The following is a 24195-nucleotide window of genomic DNA, read 5'->3' on the forward strand; positions in this document are numbered from 1 at the left end:
TGAAGTAAAATTGTATTTTCAAGAAGCTTTGTTTGTCTTTTTTTTTATTGTCACAACAATGGCTCGTTTCTGGACCTTATTGGTAAATGCACACAGTTCACTAACAGCTGAATAAAAGCTTATACAGTATTACACTTAAGGTTACGATTACTGGCAATTTGATACCAGTTGAATCCAAGTTTGAATTTTCAAATTTGACCTATTTCAAATTTAAGAAATGGTCTTACATAAAGTATTCGGTTTCTTACAAACTGAAAAAATATAAAATGCGGAAAGAAAATAAACATTTTAGATGCTTGTTAAAAAAAACAATTGGCAAACATCAGCTGCAAGGACGTCTCGCATTTGTAATTGAACCATGATCAGTATCTAATGCACACTTTAGAATTGAACTCCATGTATCTTTAGCTGTTAGACTGTGAAATTGAAACTTTTGAATGGGTCTCTCTTAAATTCTTTTTGCTTTGCCTCTATACCTGTACGTTGTTTGTGGCTTGTTTACATCCAGATTTTTCCCAATGTGGACAAGAGAGCTTGCAAAATATATAGGAATTATCCCATAACATGTCAAGGCGTTAAAGTGGTTTGTAAATAAATATTATGACCAATATCAATACCACTGGAGACACAGAGCATAAAGACATAACATAGTTTACAGAGAAGCTTCCAGCCGTTCTTCATGTGCTTTTTCAGCCTCTCTGTGCTTCTCCATCAAGGACGGAATGGAGTTACTCCGGTAGGGAAAGAGATGAGATCCTATGGCTTTCTTATGAACAAAAGGGCCTGTCTCTTTCTTTTTAAAAAAAACACACACCGTTCCCCAGCTTTGTACGCTTGTCCCTCAGCTGCTGGACATGTCTTCATACAGGCCACTGTCATCCAACCCAAAGTCTGTTCATGTGCGTGGGGGAAGCTCCTCAGTGGTTCTGCAGAGCTTTAGTGAGCAGGTCGTTCAGACGGGAAATCATGGGTCGGGGATCATCGTTCAGGCCGGCTGTGATCATGGCGTTATCGTAGATCTAAGGAAAAAAAAGAAAGTAGATGAATAGTTATGAATGTAAAACTGCATCAATAGCCTTCAAACGTATGAGCAAATCACCTTCATATCCTACAAACAGTTGATTTCCTGATGCCAGAACAGAGAGACTCAAGCTAATGCGACACTCCTCAGATCAGATCATGCTGTGCTTTCCCGACTGTCTCTTATTTTAAACACAAATACTGTTTTCTTTCGCCCCCTTTTTTTGTCCACAACTTATAATCAATAACTCAGTTGTTTCAAATGAATCCATCCAGGAGCTGCAGAGGGGGACGCCTTTTAATGTAACACGTGTACAGGAAGTGCTTAGTATCATTAACTGAAGTTGGAGAAATGTCAGAATGGAACATTGTGACATTGTGAAATAACAAGTGAAGAAAAAGACAGTCTGACATGAGCTTGTTGTTGGACTGATGTGTGCTGAGGGAAGAGAGCTCGTCCTGGGTGTATGAGACGAGAGCCGAGCGGGGAAAGTAAAAGCTGCTTTCAGAGCCACAGTACCTGTTCCAGGAGCAGTCCAGCCAGGTCAGAGTGTGTGTCCTTCAGCGCGTGGAGTTTCTTGATCAGATCATGTCTATCAGGTGGGAAAAGGGAAGTACAAGACGGTGTGAGACATACAGTTGACGGTTTTAACTTGATTTGACAAGCTTTGAGCATGACAAAGTTAAAGCACATCATTGGACAGCAGTGGTTTGTGCTATGGCACAGTTCTTTAGGGGGCTAATCATTTTGTCCCCGGTATTTAAAAAAAAAATAATAATATTGTTTGTGTGTGCAAAGTAAAATACCGTATTTTCCGCACTGGACTATAAGCCGCAGGTGTTATAATGTTTAATTACCATATGTAAGAGTTTGTTCACAGAGGGGATTGTCGGGAAAGAGATGGCTGCTTGAGGAAGCTCCCATTTATTAACTTTTCAACAAACAAGTTGCATATTTGCATAACGTATTCAAGTGTTACCATTTAGAGCAATAGTAGCTACTAGGGATGGGCACGAGTGTTTTCGCTACTCGTGTGATCGCTTGCATTCCTCGAGGATCAATCGATTCCTCATTAAACTTTTTTCTATTTTTAGAACCAACGCATCTGTCTACAGAACAACGGTTCACCGCAATAAAGCGCTCAATGCTTATTGTCAAACAGTCACAGTGGCCATATGATATTAAGGATTTTTTTCCACAAGTTTAAAACACCTTTTCGTCACTGAAAGTAATTAAATAGATGGGCCACAATTTAAACCGATCGAGTAAGTCTGCAGTGGGGAGAAAAAAAGAGAAAAAAAGCATGGGCTGTAGTTGTATCAAAAAAAAAATAGCCTAAGTCACCATTTAAAATAAGAAAGGCAGCAAATAATATAAAATGATTGTCTTACAATCTAAATACATATAAATAACTCACCAAAGCAGTAGACTTAGTATATCCAACCGCGTAATGCTCACTCGTGTCCGTGTATAATTACCGCGACTAATTCCTCATTAACGGAACGTTACACCGGTCGGTTTTTGAATCTCATCCCCATATTCCATAGTTAAGGCTTCTTAACTGTTGTTGGCTCGGAGCGAATGTGCCTGAAGTAAGCCTTGCTTCTTCTTTAGGCTACTTTTCTTTCCAAGCGGAGAGCACCTTGCATGCTCACCTGGAGTCTACTCATTACTAACTGAGAGTAACAGGTGTCATCTACCCTTTTTATAAGCGTAACTTTATCATCCGCTTTGAAATAATTGGACAGTTATATTCCTGAAAATGTTCTGGAGAAAGGAGAGACCGTGTTCAGCTCCGCGGTGCTGTGGAGAACACAGGCTGCGCTGCGGTGACAGTTATTTACAGTTGCTGTTTGACACAACGCTCAGTTTATTGCACTTGCATGAAAATATTTAATTTTGTTAAACTTTATTTTATCCGTTTTGTGCCGTTTTGTACACTATATAACATTTTAACCCACCAATCGAGTTCATTTGAAACGAGGAGTACTCGAGTACTCGATTACTAACGCCCATCCCTAGTAGCTACAGAACATATACTGTGCTGTGTAATAACAGGGTCGAAAAGTGGGGAAAAAGTTGCGGCTTATAGTCCGAAAATTGCCGTAATGTAATCATCCAAAATAATAGTAGGATGTTTGGAAAAAGCTGTGTTAAAAAGTCCTTGCTCTGTTTGGCAGCACTTGGGAAATACTTTTTTTTTTTTAATTTAATTTTCATAGGGGGCTAATCATTCTGTCAACTGTATGCACAATATTAAAATGTAACAATTCCATCTAGTAAAGTCTCTCTCACCCTGCGTTGACCTCCAGGGTGGGCTGCAGAAGCTGAGCTCGCTCCTCCGGGGTGCGGGCCATCTGCTGGGTGCGGAGGAAGTGACGTGCAGCCCCCATCTCCAGCACCGTGATCATGGCCGGGTGGGTGTCCAACCGAGGAGTCAGCTGGGGAATCATCAAGAGGAGATGTGTTACTACATTAAGCTTCTGACAGTTAACATGAAAAGTGTGTTCAACTTGAGGAAATCACACATATATGAAGTTAAAGTCTCTTCACTTTACCTTTATGTTGGCGACTCGGGGGCCCAGAACATTCCTCATCCAGGACATCAGGTCGTCGGCCTGCTCCTGCGTCAGGCGCTCAGAGGCTGAAGTGGAAGAAAGGCAATAAGAACCAGAAGGTACTACAGGACTACAGCCATGACAGTGCTACACTAATCCTCTTTTAAAGCAGAGAGAAGAGGGGAGCGCACCGGGCTTTACGTCCTCAAACTTCTCCTCCTTGTAGTGGTCCACCACGATGTCGGTCTCCACGGAGATCATCTTCTTCTGGTCAAACTCACGGAGGTGGAGCAGGGTGAGCTCATCAAACTGCTCGTAGCAGAACAGCACCTTCACACGCAGGAGAGACGCTGCACTTTACAACCAGAATACACATCGATTCAAAACACGCATTGTTTACAGCAAGGTAAACTAAAGGACAAACACTTAGGAAAAAAAACAAGGAATGTAGACTACTTTAAAAACGTATTGATATTCTCAGCACATCCCATTAGCTTTGCTGGTGTCCACCCTCTCACCTCCATGTCTTTCTGCTTCATGGCCTCGTAGTAGGGGGAGTGCTCTGCCAGGTGGCGGTTGGGGGCACACAGGTAGTAGATGTTGCGGGTGCCGGCCTTCATGCGGGACGCGTACTCCATCAGGTTGGTCTGCTGACCGGCTGGCAGGGCAGACGACTCAAACCTCAACAGCTTTGCAATGTCCTCCTGCAAACACAGACAGCACCGCAAGCATGTTAAAGATTTCATGTAACCTCTTTATTTCATACAGGTAAATCCCATTGAGGCCGGAGACTCTTTTTTTCAAGGGAGCCCTGTTCCCATTCACACACATTCATACACCCGATAGCAGGCTAACTATCGGGAGCAATTCAGGGTTCAGCGTCTTGCTCAGGGACACTTCGACATGGTGGTGGGGGCACGGGGGAATCGACCCACTGAACCTGTAGTTAACAATAAACCACTCTACTTCGTCACAGCCGCCCTAAGAAGTTATCCAAATCATCTTGAATTGTTTTATAGAGATTGTCTCCATAAGTCACCTTGACATCCTGCTCCTGGGTGGTGACGATGCCCTCCCTCATGAAGAGGCTGTAGTCCTCAAAGAACTTGTTGTATTTCTCCGGCTCCTTCTTGCTCTGGTCCAGCAGGAAGCGGATCACCCTCTGCTGCAGCACGTCACGCAGCTTCCTGGTGACCGGAGTGAGGGGAATATGAACCAGGGGATCAATACCGGAATAGGACAAGACAAATGCATCGGGAATGTATGTGTAAATAGGAAATATTCATAAAAACAAAAGAATACATCACAATGAAATGGAAGTAAGTATACATTAAAACAAACAACACATCCACTGAGTCAAAGTGAGCAATGCAAAGCTGCTGTTGTACCTGATGAGGGCGCTCTCCTGCAGGAGCTCTCTGCTCAGATTCAGTGGGATGTCCTCGCTGTCCACCACACCTACACACACACACACACACACACACACACACACACACACACACACACACACACACACACACACACACACACACACACACACACACACACACACACACACACACACACACACACACACACACACACACACACACACACACACACACACACACACACACACACACACACACACACACACACACACACACACACACACTGTTCAGTTCAACACCATTTCAGTATATCCTGCATTTGAACACGGTAGAACAAAAATCAAGCGGCTCCACCAGATAGAGGTGGAGACACTCGGGGTGATCCAGACCTCGGAGGAAGCGCATCCACTTGGGCAGGATGTCAGTGGCTTTGGTCTGGATCAGGACTTTCCTGCTGAACAGAGCCACACTGGAGCCCATCTCCCTGCTCACGTCGAACATGCTGGGCTTCTGTTGACAAAAACCAACAAACAAAACTTAATAAAACATGAACATCACCCGCTACCTATGACAGAAATATTATGATCAAGAGCATCAATCATTTTTTACACAGGTTATGGTAGCCCGGCTAGGCAGTGGAACTAAAGCTGTTAAATGTTAACATTAGGAGTGAGCACTGTGAGCTCCTCACCGCCTCGGGCACGTAGAAGATGCTGCGGATGTTGAGCGGGGCGTCTGCGCGGTAGTGCAGCGTGTAGCGGGGCTTGTCGTAGGACTGGGCCAGGTAGCGGTAGAACTCCTCGTGCTGCCAGTCGCTGATCTCCTTAGGCTCCATCATCCACAGAGCCTGAGGGGAGGGACAGAAAGGCCATGTGTGAATTTAGTTCATCTTTGGCATTCATTCACACAGATAGATAGATAGATAGATAGATAGATAGATAGATAGATAGATAGATAGATAGACAGACAGACAGACAGACAGACAGACAGACAGACAGACAGACAGACAGACAGACAGATAGACAGATAGACAGATAGACAGATAGACAGATAGACAGATAGACAGATAGACAGATAGACAGATAGATAGATAGATAGATAGATAGATAGATAGATGGATAGATAGATAGATAGATAGATAGATAGATAGATAGATAGAGAAGGTGGAGCTCACCTGAAGAGTGTTGAGCCTCCGTCCGTTCAGGAAGATGGGGAAGCTGACAAAGTTGCTGTACTTTTTTACGACCTCTGAAACAGAAAGGACAACCAGCTTGTGAGGCTCCGACACATTTTAAAACGCTGCGGGTAAAAAGTGAAAGCCTCTGAAGCAGCTCCTGAAGCCTCTACCTTTGACTCTGTCCTCGGAGGCGAACTCCTTGCAGTCGTCTTTGAAGTGCAGCACGATCTTTGTTCCCGGCTGAACACCAGTGGCTTCAGCGATCTCAAAGACACCAGAGCTGACGGAGGACAAGGACAAAAGGGGGTTTCAGGATCACATCTGGTTAGGGTCATTTCACATCATCTCTTTATCTGATGTGGAGGACTTTGCTTGAGTGCTCACCCGTCTGATGACCACTTGTACCCGGGTGCTCCGGGCTCAGTGGACTGGGAGTAGACCTCCACGCTGTCAGACACCATGAAGGCAGAGTAGAAGCCCACACCAAACTGACCGATGATGGTGCTGCTGGCCTCGGCCTGGTTCTGCAGAGCATCCAGGAACGCCTGTGGGGTTTAAGGACATTATGATAAGTGATTGACATTTACTAAACACAAAGCCACAGATGTGAACTGACGGATCAATTACAATTTTTTTTAATGCATATCAACACATTGAAGAAAATGTAAAAACCTTGGAGCCGGATCGGGCAATAGTCCCCAGGTTGGCCACCAGCTCCTCCCGGTTCATCCCCACTCCTGTGTCCTGTGAGAGTTCAGAGAATACCAGTCACTTCACTATCGTCCTCTAAGCGTGTTGTACAATATTCATCCAGCAGGTGGCTCAAGAACAGACCAGAAACAAGGGTCCACCATAAGCCCCTTTAACTGGACATTCTTTTTAAATACTACCACAGTATTTAACACAATGTTTTGAATATAACGAGTGTTACAGGCGACAGCGAGCCTAACGATGTAATTGAAATATATGGTTATTCTTTCACGTTTACACTGAATCCAGGAACTTACTGAAACAAAAACAGAGACACCTCATAACCTTTTAGTTTGCTCCACTGCGCATGTTGTCACGTTGTGGTTCTTTTATTCTACAGTTTTGTATCCCAGTTCACGCCAAATGCTGACGCGCTTCTGAAACTGTTGTTTTTGTTTCTAACATCTGCTCCCATCTGAATTAAACAAGCATATTGTTTTAAATGTTCTTTAATGTAATAAATGGTCGATACAGAAGCAAAAGTTAAATGTTCACGAGTGTTATTCTGCTTGTCCTACTTACTGAAATGTGAACAAATCCTAGACCCATGACAAGCGTTATACGTTAAACTTCTAATCGTAAATACGGCGAAAGGGGGGTTTAATGTTGAATTGAATTAAATGTATATGTTGTGTGTGTGTGTGTGTGTGTGTGTGTGTGTTAGAACAACATGCAAACTTGTCAAGAGAACACCTTGGGTCATAGTTCATGCAGGCTGCACAGCTCACCTGGATGGTGAAGGTTCCTTTGGCCGAGTCTGTCTGCAGGTGTATCTCCATGGGAGCCGTCTCTCCGCCCGCTGTCATCAGCTTGTGACGCAGTTTCTCCAGAGCGTCGCTGCCGTTGGAGATGAGCTCTCTGATGAACACCTGGGGAGGGAGGGGGGGTACGGACAGGGTGCCTACAGCTTTAAGGACAGTTAAGACTGAAGACTTTTCAGGCTTTAATGTCACTCAGAATCAAATTAAAGAGCAGTTTTATAATAAATTTTTTTTAGAGAAAAACCAAATCAATGAACTTCAAATGTTTTTTAATTAATGTTTTCCTAATTTGGAAATTATTTCAATTAGATGCTACCATTTATATTGAGTTTTTTTAAATGCAAAGATTGATAGATAGAATCATTCTCCCGATGTTTTAGAATTGTATACACTTCTGAAAGATTGATTAAAGACATGTTAATTAAAAAAAAAGTCTTATTTTTAGATAGCTTTTCCATTCTCTCTCTCACCTCTTTCTCCGAGTACAAGGACCTGGCCACAATGTCCAGCAGTTTTTTTGTCTCGGCTTGAAACTCATGTTTGGAGGCGTCGCCTGCATTTGTTCAGGGGCAGACAGAGAAACAACAACCTTCAGATCATCTTCAATCTTAACGCGTGATGAGCCGTGCATCGTACCACTGTGTGTACAGCTGTTACAGACATATCTTACCTTGCACTGACTCTGAGTCAGTGATGATGGTGTGCAGTGGCTGCTCCTCAGGCTCTTTCTCTGCAAACTCTTTCTCTGCAAACTCTTTCTCAGCAAGTACTTTCTCTGCAGACTCTTTCTCTGCAGACTCTTTCTCTGCAGACTCTTTCTCTGCAAGCACTTTCTCTGCCTCCTGGGTGCTGTAGTGAGCCTGCTGGCCCAGGCCAAGGCGGGCTCTCTGGCTGTTCCAGGCTGTGGGCCCACTGCTCCACCTCTGCTGCTGGAACACCTGTGAACCTGATGACAGGGGGAGTCAGCTGGTGTTACAAGGACACTTCTTGTGTCTTTGGATCCCTTACAGAAGTCCCTACTGACAAAGAACCCTTGTTATTTAATCGCAATAACAGAATGTGAATAACATGTGACACTGACATTCAGCTCGGTCCACAGGGCATATGCCTTCAGTTTAATAATCCAATAAGATTCATTAAAGTTTAACTATCTGTATTGTCATTCTAACCAGACAGCAGGACTATACCGTAGTGGGCAGTGGACCTCTGACACTGAAACAAACAGAGCAGGTAAAAGTAAGGCTATAGTAAAGGCAGTTGAGGCAATTAATACTAATGCTTTCTACAAAAAGGTATAGACATGTAATAAGGGAAACATGGGCGAAAAACAATATCACAACAAGACCTTATGGGCAATTACATCTGCCCAGGTCAGTCAGAACAACTGTTTAGATGTCAAACATGATATCATAACTGAACATGGGGAGAAACTCATTGATTCGCCTGTCGCTGTGAATTGTCACGCACCAGCGCGTGCTAATATAAAACAACAGGGCGGTCAATGAAGCGTTTAGCACAGCTGGTCTTCACTATGGTCCTTCGGCTGTCAGCTAGCCGGCTAGGCTAACCACACAGCTTACCTCCGCTGATGGGGCGCGAGACAGTTCGGCAGCTCAGCCCTGGTCGTGCACATGACAGCAGCCGTGAATTGGCCCTTTGAGAAGAGCCGAGGACGAACCGAGCCAGCGACAGGCAGCGGGACATGACGGCGAGACGCGAGACACACGGGACACAGGTAGGTAAAGCTCTTGACCTGAGAGAGGGACACACGCTTAGCGACCGCTGGCACACTCAGGACCTGCGACTGCGCACTGTGATGATGTAAGCAGGGCGCCCGCGACACTGCCTGATTAGAGGCGAAAATAATTTAACTAGCGATAAAAAAAAAAAACTCAATTAATGTACACAGAAAAGCATGCATGTGCACGCTTTCATTCCGTTGATACGCATAACACATTTTGAGGTATAGTAATTAATAGTAGTACTGCATCCGTTCATTTGCTGGCTTTCTTTATGTATCTTATACAAGGAATTAATTCAGTACTCAATTTGCCCTTCAAGGTCAAACAGTAGTAATCTAAAATGATGACTATTAACTCCACGAAAAATATTTGAATAGTGTAAATATGTTGATCATGTTGATTTGTAATAACTGATTAGCCGCTAAATGAAGCGTAATTTGCTGTCCATTGTGATCTGACTAATTGTTCAAGTAGGCTACAAATCGGAGACTTGGAACTTCTCCGAGTAGCCTACCAGTCAAAAGTTTGGACACACCTTCTCTTTCAATGGTTGTTCGTTAATTTTTTACGACAGCTTTGTACACTATTGGCATCAGCTTCATGAGGTAGTCACCTGGAATGGGTTTCCAACAGTCTTGAAGGAGTTCCCAGAACTGTTGAGCACTTGTTGGCTGCTTTGCGTTCACTTTGTGGTCCACCTCATCCCAAACCATCTCTATTGGGTTTGGGTCAGATGATTGTGGAGGCCAGGTCATCTGACGAAGCACTCCATCCCTCTTTCTTGGTCAAATAGCCCTTACAGAGGCTGAAGGTGTGTTTGGGGTCAGTGTCCTGTGGTAAAGACAAAGATGGTCCCACTAAGAGCAAACCAGATGGGATGGCATGTTGCTGCAGCATGCTGTGGTAGCCATGCTGGTTCATTAACTTGGTGAAACTGTTGGCGATTTATTCAAAATGCAAGGCCTTGAAATTTGAATAAATCTGTACCCTAACCATGATGTGTTGAGAGTGAGACTGACCTTTTCATTAAGGTTACAATTTGATTGCTATATCAAGGCCTGGAAAAAATGGTCTGTCTACTGTAGAGAATATAACCCACTTTAAGTGTATATTTGCCCGTTTCTTTTTCCTGTCCTTTACATTGGTATTCTCACATTCTAGTACAGCCCATGCTCTCCCTATGCGTCCTTTGTTTGTTTTCATTCATCCTGAAAAAGAAAATGTATACAAAAAAAATGAAAAACAGTGTCACCAGAAAAGCAGTCCCCATACCCTCACCACCTCCTCCTCGCTTCACGGTTGGAACCACACATATAGAAATAAACCATCCGTCATCTTTTCTACGTCTCTCACAGACATGTAGGGTGTAACCAAAAATCTCAAATATGGACTCATCGGTCCAAAGGACATATTTCCACTGGTCTAAAGTCCATTTCCTTGTGTTTTTTAAGTAGATCATAAAGCAATCTGACCATAAAGACCTGATGGTCTCAAACACACAATTAGAAGGCAAGACATTTCACAAATGAACTCTTGACTAAGCACACTGTAATTGAAAACCATTCCAGGTGACCATCTCATGAAGCTGATAGAGAGAATGCCAAGAGTGTGCAAATTGTCATAAAAACAAATATGTATACTCTATAACAGGTAGCTACTTTAATGAATCTATCATTTTACACATTGTGCTTTGTTTTTATCACTTGTTTGTTAGCCACATAATTTCATGTGTTCCTTCATAGTTTGGATGTATTCAGTATTCATCTACAATAAAAAAAAAAAGAAGAAGAAGATAAAAACCATTGAATGAGAAGGTGTCCAAAGTAACTTTTGACTGGGACAGCACACAGAATCACTTACTCTTGGGCTTAAGGAAATTGTAATAGACGAGTTATACTTTTTTCCTACCGTTTAATAACCAGATGATAGTTTGAAGTGAGAAGATAACGAGCAGATGAATTAGGTAGTAGCAGTAACGAGTTCTCTCCAAACAGGCACAATTGAAAGCAGAGTCTGTGGCACACAGGTTTATTTAACAATATGGTATATAAGTACGAAATGAGCCATTTGAACCAGTTTGTACAGTGATTTCATTCTTATTTTCTGCATATTTACATAGTACTGTCTAGCTGCATGATTTACATTAGAGAACAGTTCATCATCAATTCAAGTGTAATGCAAGAGAGAAAATGATGCACACAACCCCTCTGAACAAAAATCAGCAGTCAAACCAGTTCAGTCCCCCACCACACAGGCAAAAGAGGTTCAAGATTGAATGAGAATTTCTTTAGACCCGAGGGAGAAACAAAGCAATTATTTAAACATTTTTGCAAGACAAATACTGGACCCAAGCCAGTAAAAAGAACATTCCGGCACCTGTGAACATTGACAAAGCTTGAATGCAGGTTTCTCTTACCACCTGCATTTTGTGTGTGTGTGTGTGTGCAATAGTTCCTAGAGCTATACAAATGCGCTAATCTTCCATAGACTCTGCAAAAAGGGAAAGAAATTAAGGCTTTCCCAAAGGCAGTCCTTTTGAAAAAATGGCATATTAGAATAAATAAGCCAGGAACAGAACAACTGAGCAAAGAGGTGGAAAATTCCCAGACAAATAATTGTACAGTCTTCTCAACACAAATACGATATTAATTTGCAAAAGGTACAAAAAAAAAAAAAAAAAGAAAAAATCAATAATAAAATGAAATATTTTTTGTTTTGAGAAGTTTTGTTAAAAAAAAAAAAGAAAAGTCAATACCAGAGCTTAACCAATGAAAAACTAAAGAAAACAACACAAAGACCAGGGCAAATCGCTGGTCTGAACCAAAAATATATTCTTTGTTTCTTTTTCATCTTCTTTTCAACAGCAATTATTAAATCACTCCGTGTTGGAAGCAAAAGCAGTCCCTTGGTTTTAAGGAAAGTTCACAGTCTGTAGGCCTCATATGACTCATTTGTTTAGTTCTTTTAGCTTTGTACATTAGCAAGTACAAAAAAGTCTCAGCTGAAAACAGGACAAGGCCTTTCTTCTGTCACAAAATGCTACAATCCTTCAACAAATTTCTCCAGCGTGTCTCCCGTCGGGTCACCCACCATACCCATGTCATTATTCAACCCCCCTCTGTTTGGTGTGTTAAGTTGTGGGAGCATGGCACTCTGCTCCGGTGTTCCCATGCGTCCCTGCTCCATGGAGCCAGACATGGGGCCTCCGAGGCTGGGATGAGGAGAGCTGGAGTGGAGGGCGCCGTGTTGAGGTGAGGGCTGAGGCTGTATCCGTGGGTTGGGGCTGGAATGCGGGGGCTGCTGCTGCGACGGCGGACGCGGCGATTGAACAGGAGCTGGGGAGCGTACCTGGTTACCCAGGGTGTTTGCAATTGTCTGGCCAGGTAAGTGAGCTCCTCCCTGGGCTTGGCCTTGGAGCATGTGGGGTTGTGGACTCATAGAGTTAGCCTGCACTGGAGAGCCCATCTGCTGCTTCAACATCTGCTGCTGCTGTTGTTGCTGCTGAAGCATGCGCTGCTGGAGGAGGGTCTGGGCTCCATCCATCCCTATGCCAGGTTGGCCCATTTGAGATGTGGGAGGGAGCTGTCCCATGGGCCCCCCACCTGCTTGCATAGCCATTTGCTGCTGCATACGGAGCTGCGAGTAGCTTGCTGGCTGCTGTTGCTGCTGCTGGGGAAATTGCCCATGGCCCTGAGGCATGCCTCCCTGTTGTTGCTGCTGAGCCTGCTGCTGCTGCTGCATCTGCTGCATCCTAAGCAGCTGCTGTCTGCGGTACATTTGGGGATTGCCATTTTGCACAGAATTCATTATCTGGCCTTGGGGGCCCATGGCCGGCATGCCAGGGGGCCCCGCCTGCTGAGGAGGCTGCTGCAGAGGTGCCATCCCTGGCCTTTGCAACTGGTTTGCCATGGCTGCCATGGCCTGCATTCCAGACTGGGAGCCCAGCATAGCCTGAGGGTTCTGCTGCTGCCCCTGCTGCTGCTGCGGCTGGTTGGCCTGGTACTTTGCTGTCCTCTGTTTAATGAAGGCGGCCATGAGATGGGGGTTAGACTTGAGGATGTTGAGGACCTGCTGTTGCTGCTGGGGGGAGCTGGGAGATTTGAGGGTGCGTAGTAAGTCCTGCAGGGCGCTCGGGGCAATGTTACCAGGTATTCCCCGTGGCATGCCCTGCTGCTGTGGCGTCATGCCCTGCTGTGAGGGCCCCTGGGGGGACATGACCCCGGGCATTTGGAGACTCTGTTGCTGGGGCATCATGGGCCTCTGCATGAGCTGCCCTTGTTGGGGCATGGGGGCTCCCTGAGCCTGCTGAGGGGCCATGGGGCCTTGTTGAGGAATGACCTGCGGCTGATGACCCTGGGAATTCTGCATGGGATTCTGCATCCCTGGACCCCACTGGCCCTGCTGCATGGCCTGCATCACCTGGGGACCCCGTGGCCCCTGCATCATCTGCATCTGACCTGGCCCCATCATCCGTGGGTGGTTGATGGGAATCCCATTCATGGCATAATTCTGCTGCTGTTGCTGCTGCTGCTCCTGCCTGGCCTTGGCTACCATCTCGATCTGTCTAGCCACCTTCAGGGCCGCCAGTAATGGCTGCTGTTGTTGCTGCTGCGGTTGCTGAGGTTGCTGTTGGTGCTGTATGTTCGGCAACGGTGACTGTTGCTGATGGAGAGGGGATGACTGAGGCCCTGGTTTGCCCTGCGGCACAGGTGTTGGGGGCTGGCTGGTGCGGCCATTGTTGGGGAAGCCTTGGGCCATGTTGGCAGGGTTTGGTGGCTGCTGCTGCTGCTGTTGTTGTTGTTGTTGTTGTTGTTGTTGTTGTTGTTGGGGCTGGTTGGGCATGGGCTGGGGGGTCTGGGGTGTATTAGGCTGCTGCAAAGAGTTGGGGGTGTCCGGTGCAGCTGAGGTAGGTGGAGAAGGCATGGGCATAACCCTTCCAGCCATGGTTGCCATTCTGCGGCGCATCATTTGAGCCTGCTGAAGCCTGTGCTGCAGCTGCTGCTGGCGGAGTTTGTGCTTGATGTTGAGACAGAAGGGAACAGGACACTTGTTCTCTTGACAGTGCTTGGCGTGATAACAACATAAAGCGATGAGCTGCTTGCACACGGGGCAGCCACCGTTGGTCTTGCGCTTGCAGCCCTTGGTGTGTTGAACCACCCTCTTCATCTTCTGACATGAAGGCAGAGAGCAGTTGGCGTTGCGACACTGGCAGGCGTGGACCAGGGACTGGATGCAGCGCTGGATGCTGAGGCGGCGGCTCTCCTGAGGGCTCTTGGAGGCTTCTCCACCCTGGCCGTTGCTGTCGTCGTCTAAGCCCAGACCCCACTTAACCATCTTGTGTTCGTGGCCCTTAACGTTGTAGCAGCTGATGCATAGGTCGTAGTCCTGATGACCAGAAAAAAAGTTATGGTTCAGTCGACATTTAATTTCAATTCAAAACTGAATACAGATATAGATTTCAAAAGGTGTCTGTGAAGGGGCACTGATCCATACCTCGCAGACGGTGCAGTGGTAGCGGGTCTCCACGTGGTGCTTGCACTCGTTGCAGGTGTACACAAAGCGGTCCTGGCCCTGGTTGTGCAGCTCTACCAACATACACATGGAGCTCCACTTGCATCGTCTCAGTGAGCTGAACTCCCAGTGCTTGTCCCTGGCCAAAGTCAGGAAGGCATCGCGGCCGTCCATCAGGTCACAGGTCAACAAAGGGTCGGGATCCATGATGGGTGGCAGGGTGTTAATGACTGGCCCGGAATGGAGGTGGATAACAAAAAACACCTGGTAGTAGAAAGGGGGGGGGGGGGGGAGACACGTGTTGGTTAGTTGTCAGGAACGTCAAAAGTGTCCTGTAACAAACTGCCACCTCTCAGACCATCCCATGTAAGGAGGCATTTCCTAAAAATAATGCATGTACCGGCACTGCCCTCTGAAGCCGATGGGTCTTGTTGTGTGCTTGTGTACCTAGATGCACCAATAAGATATACAGTGTGCCATGTACCATTGAAATAAATAACCTGTTATGTGAAATGATTTCATCACTTATGTCAACTTAGGCTTGGGTTTAAAAAAAAACATCAAAATTGTTGTAAAAGAAATTCAACTGAAATGTCGTTTGGAAGGGCATTTTTTCATTATTTGGAAAGGACTGCAAACAATCTGTCATGGTTGGTGTGTCTACCCACCTCCTTATGTTTCTCCAATGTGGCGTAGAGCTTCTGGGAGAGATCATTGGCTACATTGGGCATCCCGGGCTTCTTCTTATTGGCTCGGCTGACGCTGCTCTTGTTTTTGTTGGTTTTCTTGTTATTCTTCTTTTTGGCGTTCTTGGTGTCAGCCGGCTCTCCCTGGGAATGGATGGACATGAACGGTTAGGAGGAGCAAGAGATAGAGGAGCGAAAACCAGCAAGATGAGGGTTATGCAATTAAGCCTGGATGTTAAAACAATGCCTGGGCGACTGCTGAGAGCTTTTATATAATGGAGGACTTGAGGATGATGAAAATCTGGGGGGGAAACAGAGGCCTCAGCAGCAGGCAACCAGAGCGTTCCTCTTATAAAAGCCTATTTCAGAACCCTCAGTCCTAGAGATAGAACAATCCCAATCCCTAGAGATAGAACCCACCTCTGTGGTCTCAGACGTGGCTGTGTTCTCCTCCTTCTTCCTCTCCTCCTCCTCCTGCTCCAGCTCCTTGATGCTCTCCTCCAGGACGTTGGGCCAGAAGTCCCCCTCAAAGTATGGAAGCTCAGAGGCACTGGTCAGCCGGTCGTCTGTCGTCTGCTTGAAAATGTCCTAAAAAAACAGACACACAAGAGTTCCGTGAGACGAGATCACTTTGCCAATGAAATAAAACATTAAAGAATAAGAGAAAATGGGGCAGTCCTACCAAAGCGTAGTTTTTAGATAAGCCTACATTATTTCAATCTATAATATTATAATCCTATTTCCAAATCAATCAAATCATATCAATAAGCCAACATGAATTGTCATCTGACTGAATGAACACTTTTCCTTTTTTTTTTAAAGCCTTTATTTATACAGGTTAATCCCATTGAGACCGGGGACTCCTTTTCAAGGGAGACCCGTTCCCATTCACACACACACACCTTCATACACCGATAGCAGGCTCACTATCAGAGCAATTGAGGGTTCAGTGTCTTGCTCAAAGACCCTTCGACATGTGGCGGGTGCACGGGGGAGCGAACCACCGACCCTGTAGTTGAGGGTCAACCGCCCTACCCACTTCGCCACAGCCACGCTTATTAAGTCATAGTATATATATATCATTTTTATTACACTACTCCCGTGCAGTAATAACCTGTGGAAAAAATGGTTAACTAGAAATGAGGAAAATCTTAAAAGACTGTAGTCACAAAGATGATTTTCTGACCTTGTAATCGTGTAGGATCCTCTCGGCGAAGGCCTTGTCCAGCATCTTTCTGTACCACTCCTGGAGCCTCTTGGGCTTGGGGATCTTCTGGTCAGCTGGGTGGCAGTGGAAGATGTAGTCATCTCCTTCACTGGGTGGGCAGGCCCAGATGTGACCCATCACATACCTGAGGGCAGTCAAGAATTATCAGCGACTTGCAGGAATTAAACAAAGAAATATTAGCTGGAAGGTTATAAAAACACCAGTCATCTTCACCCACCCCATTTTCTTCACATACTCCAGGTAGCCTATCAAGATCTCATGGTACACTGCAGTCCTTAGCAAGCGTGGTTTGAAGAAGTGAATACTGTCGAGGTATGATATGTAAACCCGCCTGCAAAGCAAATATCCAGAATTAAAGCCAAGAGTAATATACACACAAAATACCAAAATAAAAACTGAAAAACTGTGAAGATCATTACTGTTTTGCTGTAGCTTTACCTGGTATTTGGAAAGGGACACTCCGAGCCGTACTCCTGGACGTGCATGCCAAAGAAACAAACGTCCACACCGTCGATTTCTTCAAATGCAAAAAGTGCTTTGGTTCTGTAAGGGAAGGTCTCCACCATCTCGCCCGAGTCCACAAACCTGTCAAACACAGGAGCACAGGGACAGTTACAAACACATTCTAAAGAAATGTCTTAAGCTAAACTTAAACAATTAGATTGTTATTTTAAAACAAGGACAGCAGAAGGAATTATTTGAGTCCCCAGTCTCAAGTTGTGTGTCCCTGCATGGTCAGGTTCTCATTCAGGCCTGATTCATTTGAGCAATGTAACTAAGTACTGTATTTAATAAAAATTGAAGATACTTGATTATTTCCATTTTATGCAACTTTCTACTTTTTTAATTGATGCAAAATTGAATATTATTTGTCTGACATCATTTGGCACTTTTTTAGAATACAACTTTTCTCACCCCTAATGTCCAAAACCATTCATTTCCTTTAATGATTGAGAAAAAATTTGTCCTTTTTGTTACTAGGTACATTTTTGCTAAGAATACTCAAAATAACTCCAGAAAACAATCATTTTAAGAGACACTATGCTGTCACAAGTTCTACTGATCTTTTTCAATTCATTCAGTCACTCTTTTAGTTAAAAAAATCTTCTTTCAGCTTCAAGACTCTGCAAACATATAGAATGCACTACACATCAAACAGTAATCAATGAGCACCTTTTCTTAGAAAGCACTTTGTGTGATATGCTTTGCAGTAAGAATTCAGCCAGTAACTGCCATGTTATTTCAGAGTTACTTAATGTGTTTTGCAAATCAGGAGAGACATACTTCATCAGCATACGAGCGCCTTACCTAGACTTCATGCCAGGCTTAATCTCCACATTCTTGTCAGAGCTGGCCACCACTCGTACAAACACCTCACCGGCCTCTGGGTGGCTCTGCCTTTTCAAGTACTTATTCACTCTGTCCTCAATATACGTCCCCAACCTTGTAGACTGCAACCCTTCACAAAACACAAAAACGTTTCATATTAATTCCAATTTAAACATTGAGACTCTTAGGTTATTAGATAAAAGGGGAATTTAATGTCACCGTTTTACTATTATATGTAACTTACTCTTGGCTGCAAACTTGTTCTCCTTTCTTGTTTTATTAGACTTTTTCAGACAGTTGTCACAGATAAAGCTAGGGCAAAGAAATATCAAAACTTTGGTTAAGTGTCAGCATAAAGTAATGGCAGCAATTTATTTTGAATGAAGTTTGTTGCGGTCCAGCTTTGGAGTGAACATGTTTAAAGGGATGGACGGTTAGCCAGACATACCCTGACGGCCAAATGACGTCGTAGTGCAACACGCAGATCTGGTGCATTTTTCGTCCACAATCTTTACATTCAACAAACCTGCAACAGAAAGACATTCGCTCAGTCTTCGGCTTTCTTTGCAAAAGAATTAAAGAAGCAGCACAGTCATCACATAAATGAAACTGAAGTTAATGCGCAGACAGTACTCACGGTTCAGAGTCCAAACTGTCATTTTTCTTCTTTTCAAACTGTTCTTTTGAGATCATGCTGCGCAAAAAAGAGAGAAAGACACAACAAAGTTCATGTTGGCTCCTGTCATTCAAACTCCTATCCACAGAATGAAGGCAGAGAGAAAAGAGCTGATAATCTGGTCAACATGAGCATCACGTGGGGTTCAGCCACCCCGGGCCTGGTAACTTACGTCTGTGACTGTGACGGGTCGTCCCCCAGGGTCACACTGTTGCCCTGGATCTCGTTGAAGCACTTCTCACAGAAGTGATACCTGTCGGCAATAAGGCCATATTTGGGTGAACTGCAGCCAGCACACACACACACACAGTAGCGGCACAGGCAAAACCGGCATACGGGTGGCAGAATGCAGAATAAACGGAGCACACGGCGACAATGCAGGACAGAGTATGGACAGTGGACATGGATGGAACGACACACACACGCACACACATATACACACACACACAGGCAGAGGTACAGTTAGTCACAGTTAAAATTGGTCATAATCCAGCCACTCTCATTCAAACTGAAACAGAAATGGGTGAAATGTGCAAAAATGCCATGTTAATGATGGTAAATGAATGTTTGAACGAAGCTATTGGTAGTTGACTCTACACCCTCTAACTGCATGCTCAAATATGAAGACAAAACAACAACAAAAATCAACTCTGTTTCATTGCAGTCATTTCAAATGTCAGCAACATGCATCATGAGCATATGAAGAAGAGTTATACAGTCATGCTTACAGACAGAATAAGATACAAGTGTGTGGGACGTACAGGAAAAACCTAGTTTACCTGACTAAATTATTAGTGATAATACCTGAGGCATTTAGTTCCTGGTTAGGTCAAATGGTAAAAAACCTCTATCAGGACTTACTGGACAATATAAGGAAATGATTCTATTCTCACAAAGACTGACTTTGATGGAAGTTTGAATCCTAAGTTAATAAACCTCGAAGCTGTTGGCAGCGAGTCTCTGAAATAAATGAATGGTGTTTTTCAGATTCTGTACAGCAGGGGGCGCTTTGGTGCTGGTTCTAGGGCAAGACAGACATTTGCAGACAACAAATGCACATTCTGCTTGGTCAAAATATACAACACTCAGTTGCTTCTTTGACACCCATATTAAAAAGGGAAAGAATATGATAATCAGGTCTTCACAGTTGTTGGAATGGGATGCCGTATTTTTGCCCATTTTTTATCTTTGTGGCTAAAGCTGTACACCTCTTCTTAATGATAACCCCCTATCCACCTTTTTAACCCACCTCTAACCCTCGACAGAGCCCAGAATACACTCTTACCTGTTCTGGTAGCTGTAGTAGGTGCCATCCCTTGAGATGGTACACAACTGTTTACCATAGCAGCACAGTGTTTGTGGTGAGAACTCATACTGTGGAAACATTAGAGAAACAACAATCAATGTCATTGTTAACGGGTTGCACAAAGGCAACATCCACATACAGGTCAAATAAATGCAAACCGACAAAATAAATATATGCAGCTTCGGAAAAAAATTAAGAGACCAGCCTGGATTCTTCTTAAATCTTCATCTCTACATAACTTTATATATATATAGAGAGAGAGAGTGTAAAAACTACAGTTCCTAGCCTTTATTGTCTCACCTTCCGGCCGCAGCAGTAACCCAGGCCTTGCATGACGGGATCAATCTCTGCTTCAAACACTTCTGCCAGCTTGGTGCAGTACTTGTACACACGGGACGTTTTGCGGTTGTACAGCCAGGCGTTGTTAAACATGAGCCACACATCTTCCACGTACTGCCACGGCTCCTGGTACTGCCCCGTGTCCAGCTTGCGCTTGATGGTGGATAGGTCGATGGGATTTTTTACAATGTCATGGTAGTCCTGTGCAGCATGGGAAAGAGGAAAGAAATTAGAAAATCATGCCTAGGAGGATTTTCTGCGGGTCTTGTAGCATCTTTGTCGGGCCCTGTGTGTGTGTGTATAATTGTAGATACTCACAGGGATGCCCAGTAGCATGGGGTCTACAGGTTGACGGAAGGGCAATGACTCTGGGTCTTGCCTGTAGAGGGCTTCAAGTGTCGGCATCAGGGCTTGTCTCAGCTCCTCTGGCTTGAAAACTGGACATTACATTGAGAACATGTTATCAGAAATCCAACACAATAGCATAACAAGTATCTACAGGATTTGTATGTAAAGGTATAAGTGGGGGGATGGACGTTCTTACTTCTTTTGCGGTTTTGCGTGGCGGAGGCAGCTGAGGTGCCGTTGGCCCCACCTTCCTCCTCTTCTTTGGCTTCTACCTTCATCTCCGGCTTCATCTCCGGCTTCTTCTCCTCCGTTTCCATTGGCTCCTGCTTTGGCTCTGCTGCATCTGGCTCCTCCTTCTTCACCAGCGGCGGTTTGGTATCATCCTCCTGCTGTATGAACACAAACCATGGGTACCACGCTATCAGTCAGGAAGGCGTCAACTTTCAATGTCTTTCTTAACCAGAGACAAAAGCCACGTGTCAAATTGACTTCTTTTGGACAATAAATGTGAGCTGAACTGGTTGGTTGTGGTGGTGGCGGAGTTAGCATTAGTTATCAGGGGACCAAAGAGTACATTGCTTCTTGTCACACCGACAGTTGACTCAAGTGGGCTTCTTTCTATCTCTAAATACCTTTCTTACCTACTGATGATCTAGTAAATTGATGAACTTACCTCTATCTTCACATCCAGCTGCTTCTTCCCAGAGTTGCTCTCATGGTCTTCTTGCTTGACTTCAGGTTTGACTTCAGTGCTGCTCATGTCGGGCAGAGCCTGCTGGGAGCTGAGCTCAGCCACAGAGGCTGGGGTGGGCACCCTGTTGTCTATACTGGCTGCTGCCTGGGACAACTGTAAGGAGAAGAGGAAGAGACATACTGGTCACAATGCTGATCATATATTAATCCACTCTTATCTTAGCATTAGTATAATAAAGGATTAACTATCAGTCATCCTCTATGAACTAAATAAACACAATTATTACTCATTTATTTGAAAATCATTTGGTCTACCTAAGGGATAGTTGAAAAATGCCAAGTATTTATTGAACATTCTAATGTTGGTTGCAGGCAGCTAAAAAGGCTTTAACCAGGACGTAGTCATCACAGGAGAGCCTGACTCTTAATTGAATGGAAGGACATCACAATGGACGTTTACAATATGGAAAAGATAACAGCATTTATCAATTATAAATTGGAGAAATTCAACTCAGACTGAGAAAAATGGATTCACTATGTAATGCCCCATAGGCCTGATTTTGTTTTCACAGACCATTAGTTATGTTATGTATTAGGAATAGGGCTGTGTCAAAAAATCGAAAAATCGATATATCGCGATACTTAGTTTCGCGATATCAGTATCGATTTTTATAACTAAAAAATGTTATAACTAAAAATCGATATTCTTTTTATTTATTTATTTATGATTTTTTTTTATTTTTTTAGGCTTTATTGACAGTGCAGAGATACAGATATGAAATGGGGCAGAGAGGGAATGAAATGCAGAGAACAACCACGGGTCAGATTCAAACCCATGTCTGCTGTCAGGCCTGAGCCTATAGGATACTGACTATTGAAGTTAAATCAGTTTTGTTTATAAGAACATTTAAGATTCACTGTGTCACAAAAGCACACTGATGTGTTTTAATTTTCATTGTGTCCTGTACAGTTAGTACAAGAGTGAATTGGATTTGTTATTTTGATGTTATGGCAGCTGCAGCAGTGTTTGATCATTTGCCAAAACCAAAAAAAAAGGAAGAAAATAGTAAAGGAAGTTGTGAATGAAATAGTTTTGACTTCATTTGTATGTGCAATTATCAATATATTGTGTTATTATGTTGTTATGTTTGACAAGGCAACTTGTTTATGGAATATCACAATATATCGTGATATATCAAGATACGCAATATATCGTGATACGTATCGCGAAGTCCTTGACGATACCCAGCCCTAATTAGGAAGTAGTTATAAATGACTACTCCCTAATTGTTCATACTTTAATTTCATTTTATGTTATTTCATTGTTCAGTTAAGTTTATTTTGGTCATTTTCCAATTAAGAGACCATTCACCTGGTCAAGAAAAATCAATAAACATAAAATCAATAATTTTAGCATTTAAAAAAACAAATACATTTAATTGTGCCAGTATGGGTGTGCTTCTGAAATAGACAAGTCTCAGATCTGCAACATGTAAAGATGGTAAGCACACACAGAAGCTAAATGTTAAGATAAAATTAATTGAATTGAAAAAAACTCAGTTTCAACAAGAACGGGCAAAGGCGGAAGCAATACAAGAGCTATAGGGACTTTTCAGTAAGGACCAGTGTCTCACCGGCGTGCTGGGGTGCTGTGCCTGCACTGAGGTGGGCTGCTGTATCTGGCTGCGGGGTTCTTTCAGAGGCTGGGGCGTGGGCGGCAGGGAGGTGTCAGGGGTGGCGCCCCTGACCGAGGGGGGACCGGGGAGGCTGTTAGGTATGTGTGTTGGCGTGGAGGAGGGCCCACCAGTGGAGGCTGGGGTAGAGGGCTGTTGTGACCCCTGGGCCTGTGCAGAGGCATGGTGCTGCTGCTGCTGCTGCTGAGGCTGCAGGATGGCAGAAGCATTGGGTGGAGGGGTGCCCCCCATGGGGGGCTGGGCTGCAGGGCCACAGGGCAGCTGGGAGCCAAGAGGTCCCAGGGCATTCAGAGGGAGGTTAGAGTTCTGTGGCTGCAGGACACAAAGCGATGCATGGTTAGCATACACCGACAGAAATATGCAAGAAGCATGCTAGCAGCGTATAAAACATCAGGATTTCTCTCAGCACAGCACACGTCTCCTCACCTGTGTAACAGCAGCCTGTGACATGGGCTGGCCCAGGCCTACATTCACATTCATTGCTCCACCTGCAGCTGCATTGAACTGGCCCTGTGGATGGAACTGGCCCTGGTTTGATGACTGAGGAACCATGTTACTACCATGACTACCCATCATTCCTTGAGTCTGAGGCATCCTTGACGGGGACATGCCCATCTTTAAAAGAAAACAGATGAAACAGATAAAATCATTATGGCAGCAAGCCTTTAGTATTCAGTACATGTACAATAATCCAAGTGAACTAAATGCAACATAGCTGAATACTACTACTACAACTACTACAATAGTCTTCTAGGAGGCCTGTGCTGTAACATAAATAAGAACACTAAGTGAAAAACCTTACAAAAGCTTTGGGGCATTTAAAGTCAACAGGAGAGAAAAGGTAGAGGAAATAGCCAAAGAACGGCTGAGAAAAACTGGAGCAAGAAGTAAACTGGACACAAAACAAGCACGATGACAAAAACTGAAACATGAGTTCAGAAAGAGAGAGAGAAAGAAGAAACAACTGATCAGAAGAAAGAGAGAAAAGAAGAAAGCAGGGAGACAG

The 24195-nt window shown here is 44.3% G+C and overlaps 2 protein-coding genes across 2 annotated transcripts in view; both read right to left on the bottom strand.

Moving 5' to 3' along the window:
• Nucleotides 1-29: 29 nt before the first annotated feature.
• trap1 (TNF receptor-associated protein 1) lies at nucleotides 30-9425 on the bottom strand. Its single transcript, XM_080043647.1, has 18 exons — nucleotides 9218-9425; nucleotides 8308-8583; nucleotides 8108-8190; nucleotides 7605-7745; nucleotides 6799-6870; nucleotides 6511-6671; nucleotides 6297-6406; nucleotides 6124-6197; nucleotides 5641-5796; nucleotides 5339-5459; nucleotides 4968-5037; nucleotides 4619-4766; nucleotides 4098-4283; nucleotides 3771-3909; nucleotides 3580-3665; nucleotides 3317-3462; nucleotides 1541-1613; nucleotides 30-1019 (listed from the first exon to the last, which is right to left on the bottom strand). Exons 1-18 carry the CDS (start codon nucleotides 9339-9341, stop codon nucleotides 918-920), a joined length of 2268 nt encoding a protein of 755 aa, XP_079899773.1. The 5' UTR covers nucleotides 9342-9425; the 3' UTR covers nucleotides 30-917.
• A 1966-nt stretch (nucleotides 9426-11391) lies between these two features.
• Nucleotides 11392-24195, bottom strand: part of crebbpb (CREB binding lysine acetyltransferase b) — a 45019-nt gene continuing 32215 nt past the window's right edge. Inside the window, exons 13-31 of the mRNA XM_080043835.1 lie at nucleotides 23616-23804; nucleotides 23130-23501; nucleotides 21476-21649; nucleotides 20999-21191; nucleotides 20773-20891; nucleotides 20416-20655; nucleotides 20095-20183; nucleotides 18982-19062; nucleotides 18771-18827; nucleotides 18582-18659; nucleotides 18378-18445; nucleotides 18113-18263; nucleotides 17243-17389; nucleotides 17022-17135; nucleotides 16763-16928; nucleotides 15997-16164; nucleotides 15559-15720; nucleotides 14873-15154; nucleotides 11392-14764 (exon numbers count right to left, since the gene is read on the bottom strand). Coding sequence (XP_079899961.1) covers nucleotides 12419-14764; nucleotides 14873-15154; nucleotides 15559-15720; nucleotides 15997-16164; nucleotides 16763-16928; nucleotides 17022-17135; nucleotides 17243-17389; nucleotides 18113-18263; nucleotides 18378-18445; nucleotides 18582-18659; nucleotides 18771-18827; nucleotides 18982-19062; nucleotides 20095-20183; nucleotides 20416-20655; nucleotides 20773-20891; nucleotides 20999-21191; nucleotides 21476-21649; nucleotides 23130-23501; nucleotides 23616-23804 — 5196 coding nt within the window. The 3' untranslated portion in view covers nucleotides 11392-12418. The remainder of the gene's footprint in view (nucleotides 14765-14872; nucleotides 15155-15558; nucleotides 15721-15996; nucleotides 16165-16762; nucleotides 16929-17021; nucleotides 17136-17242; nucleotides 17390-18112; nucleotides 18264-18377; nucleotides 18446-18581; nucleotides 18660-18770; nucleotides 18828-18981; nucleotides 19063-20094; nucleotides 20184-20415; nucleotides 20656-20772; nucleotides 20892-20998; nucleotides 21192-21475; nucleotides 21650-23129; nucleotides 23502-23615; nucleotides 23805-24195) is intronic.

Source organism: Ammodytes marinus, assembly GCF_949987685.1.
Source record: "Ammodytes marinus genome assembly, chromosome: 16".
NCBI lineage: Eukaryota > Metazoa > Chordata > Actinopteri > Uranoscopiformes > Ammodytidae > Ammodytes > Ammodytes marinus.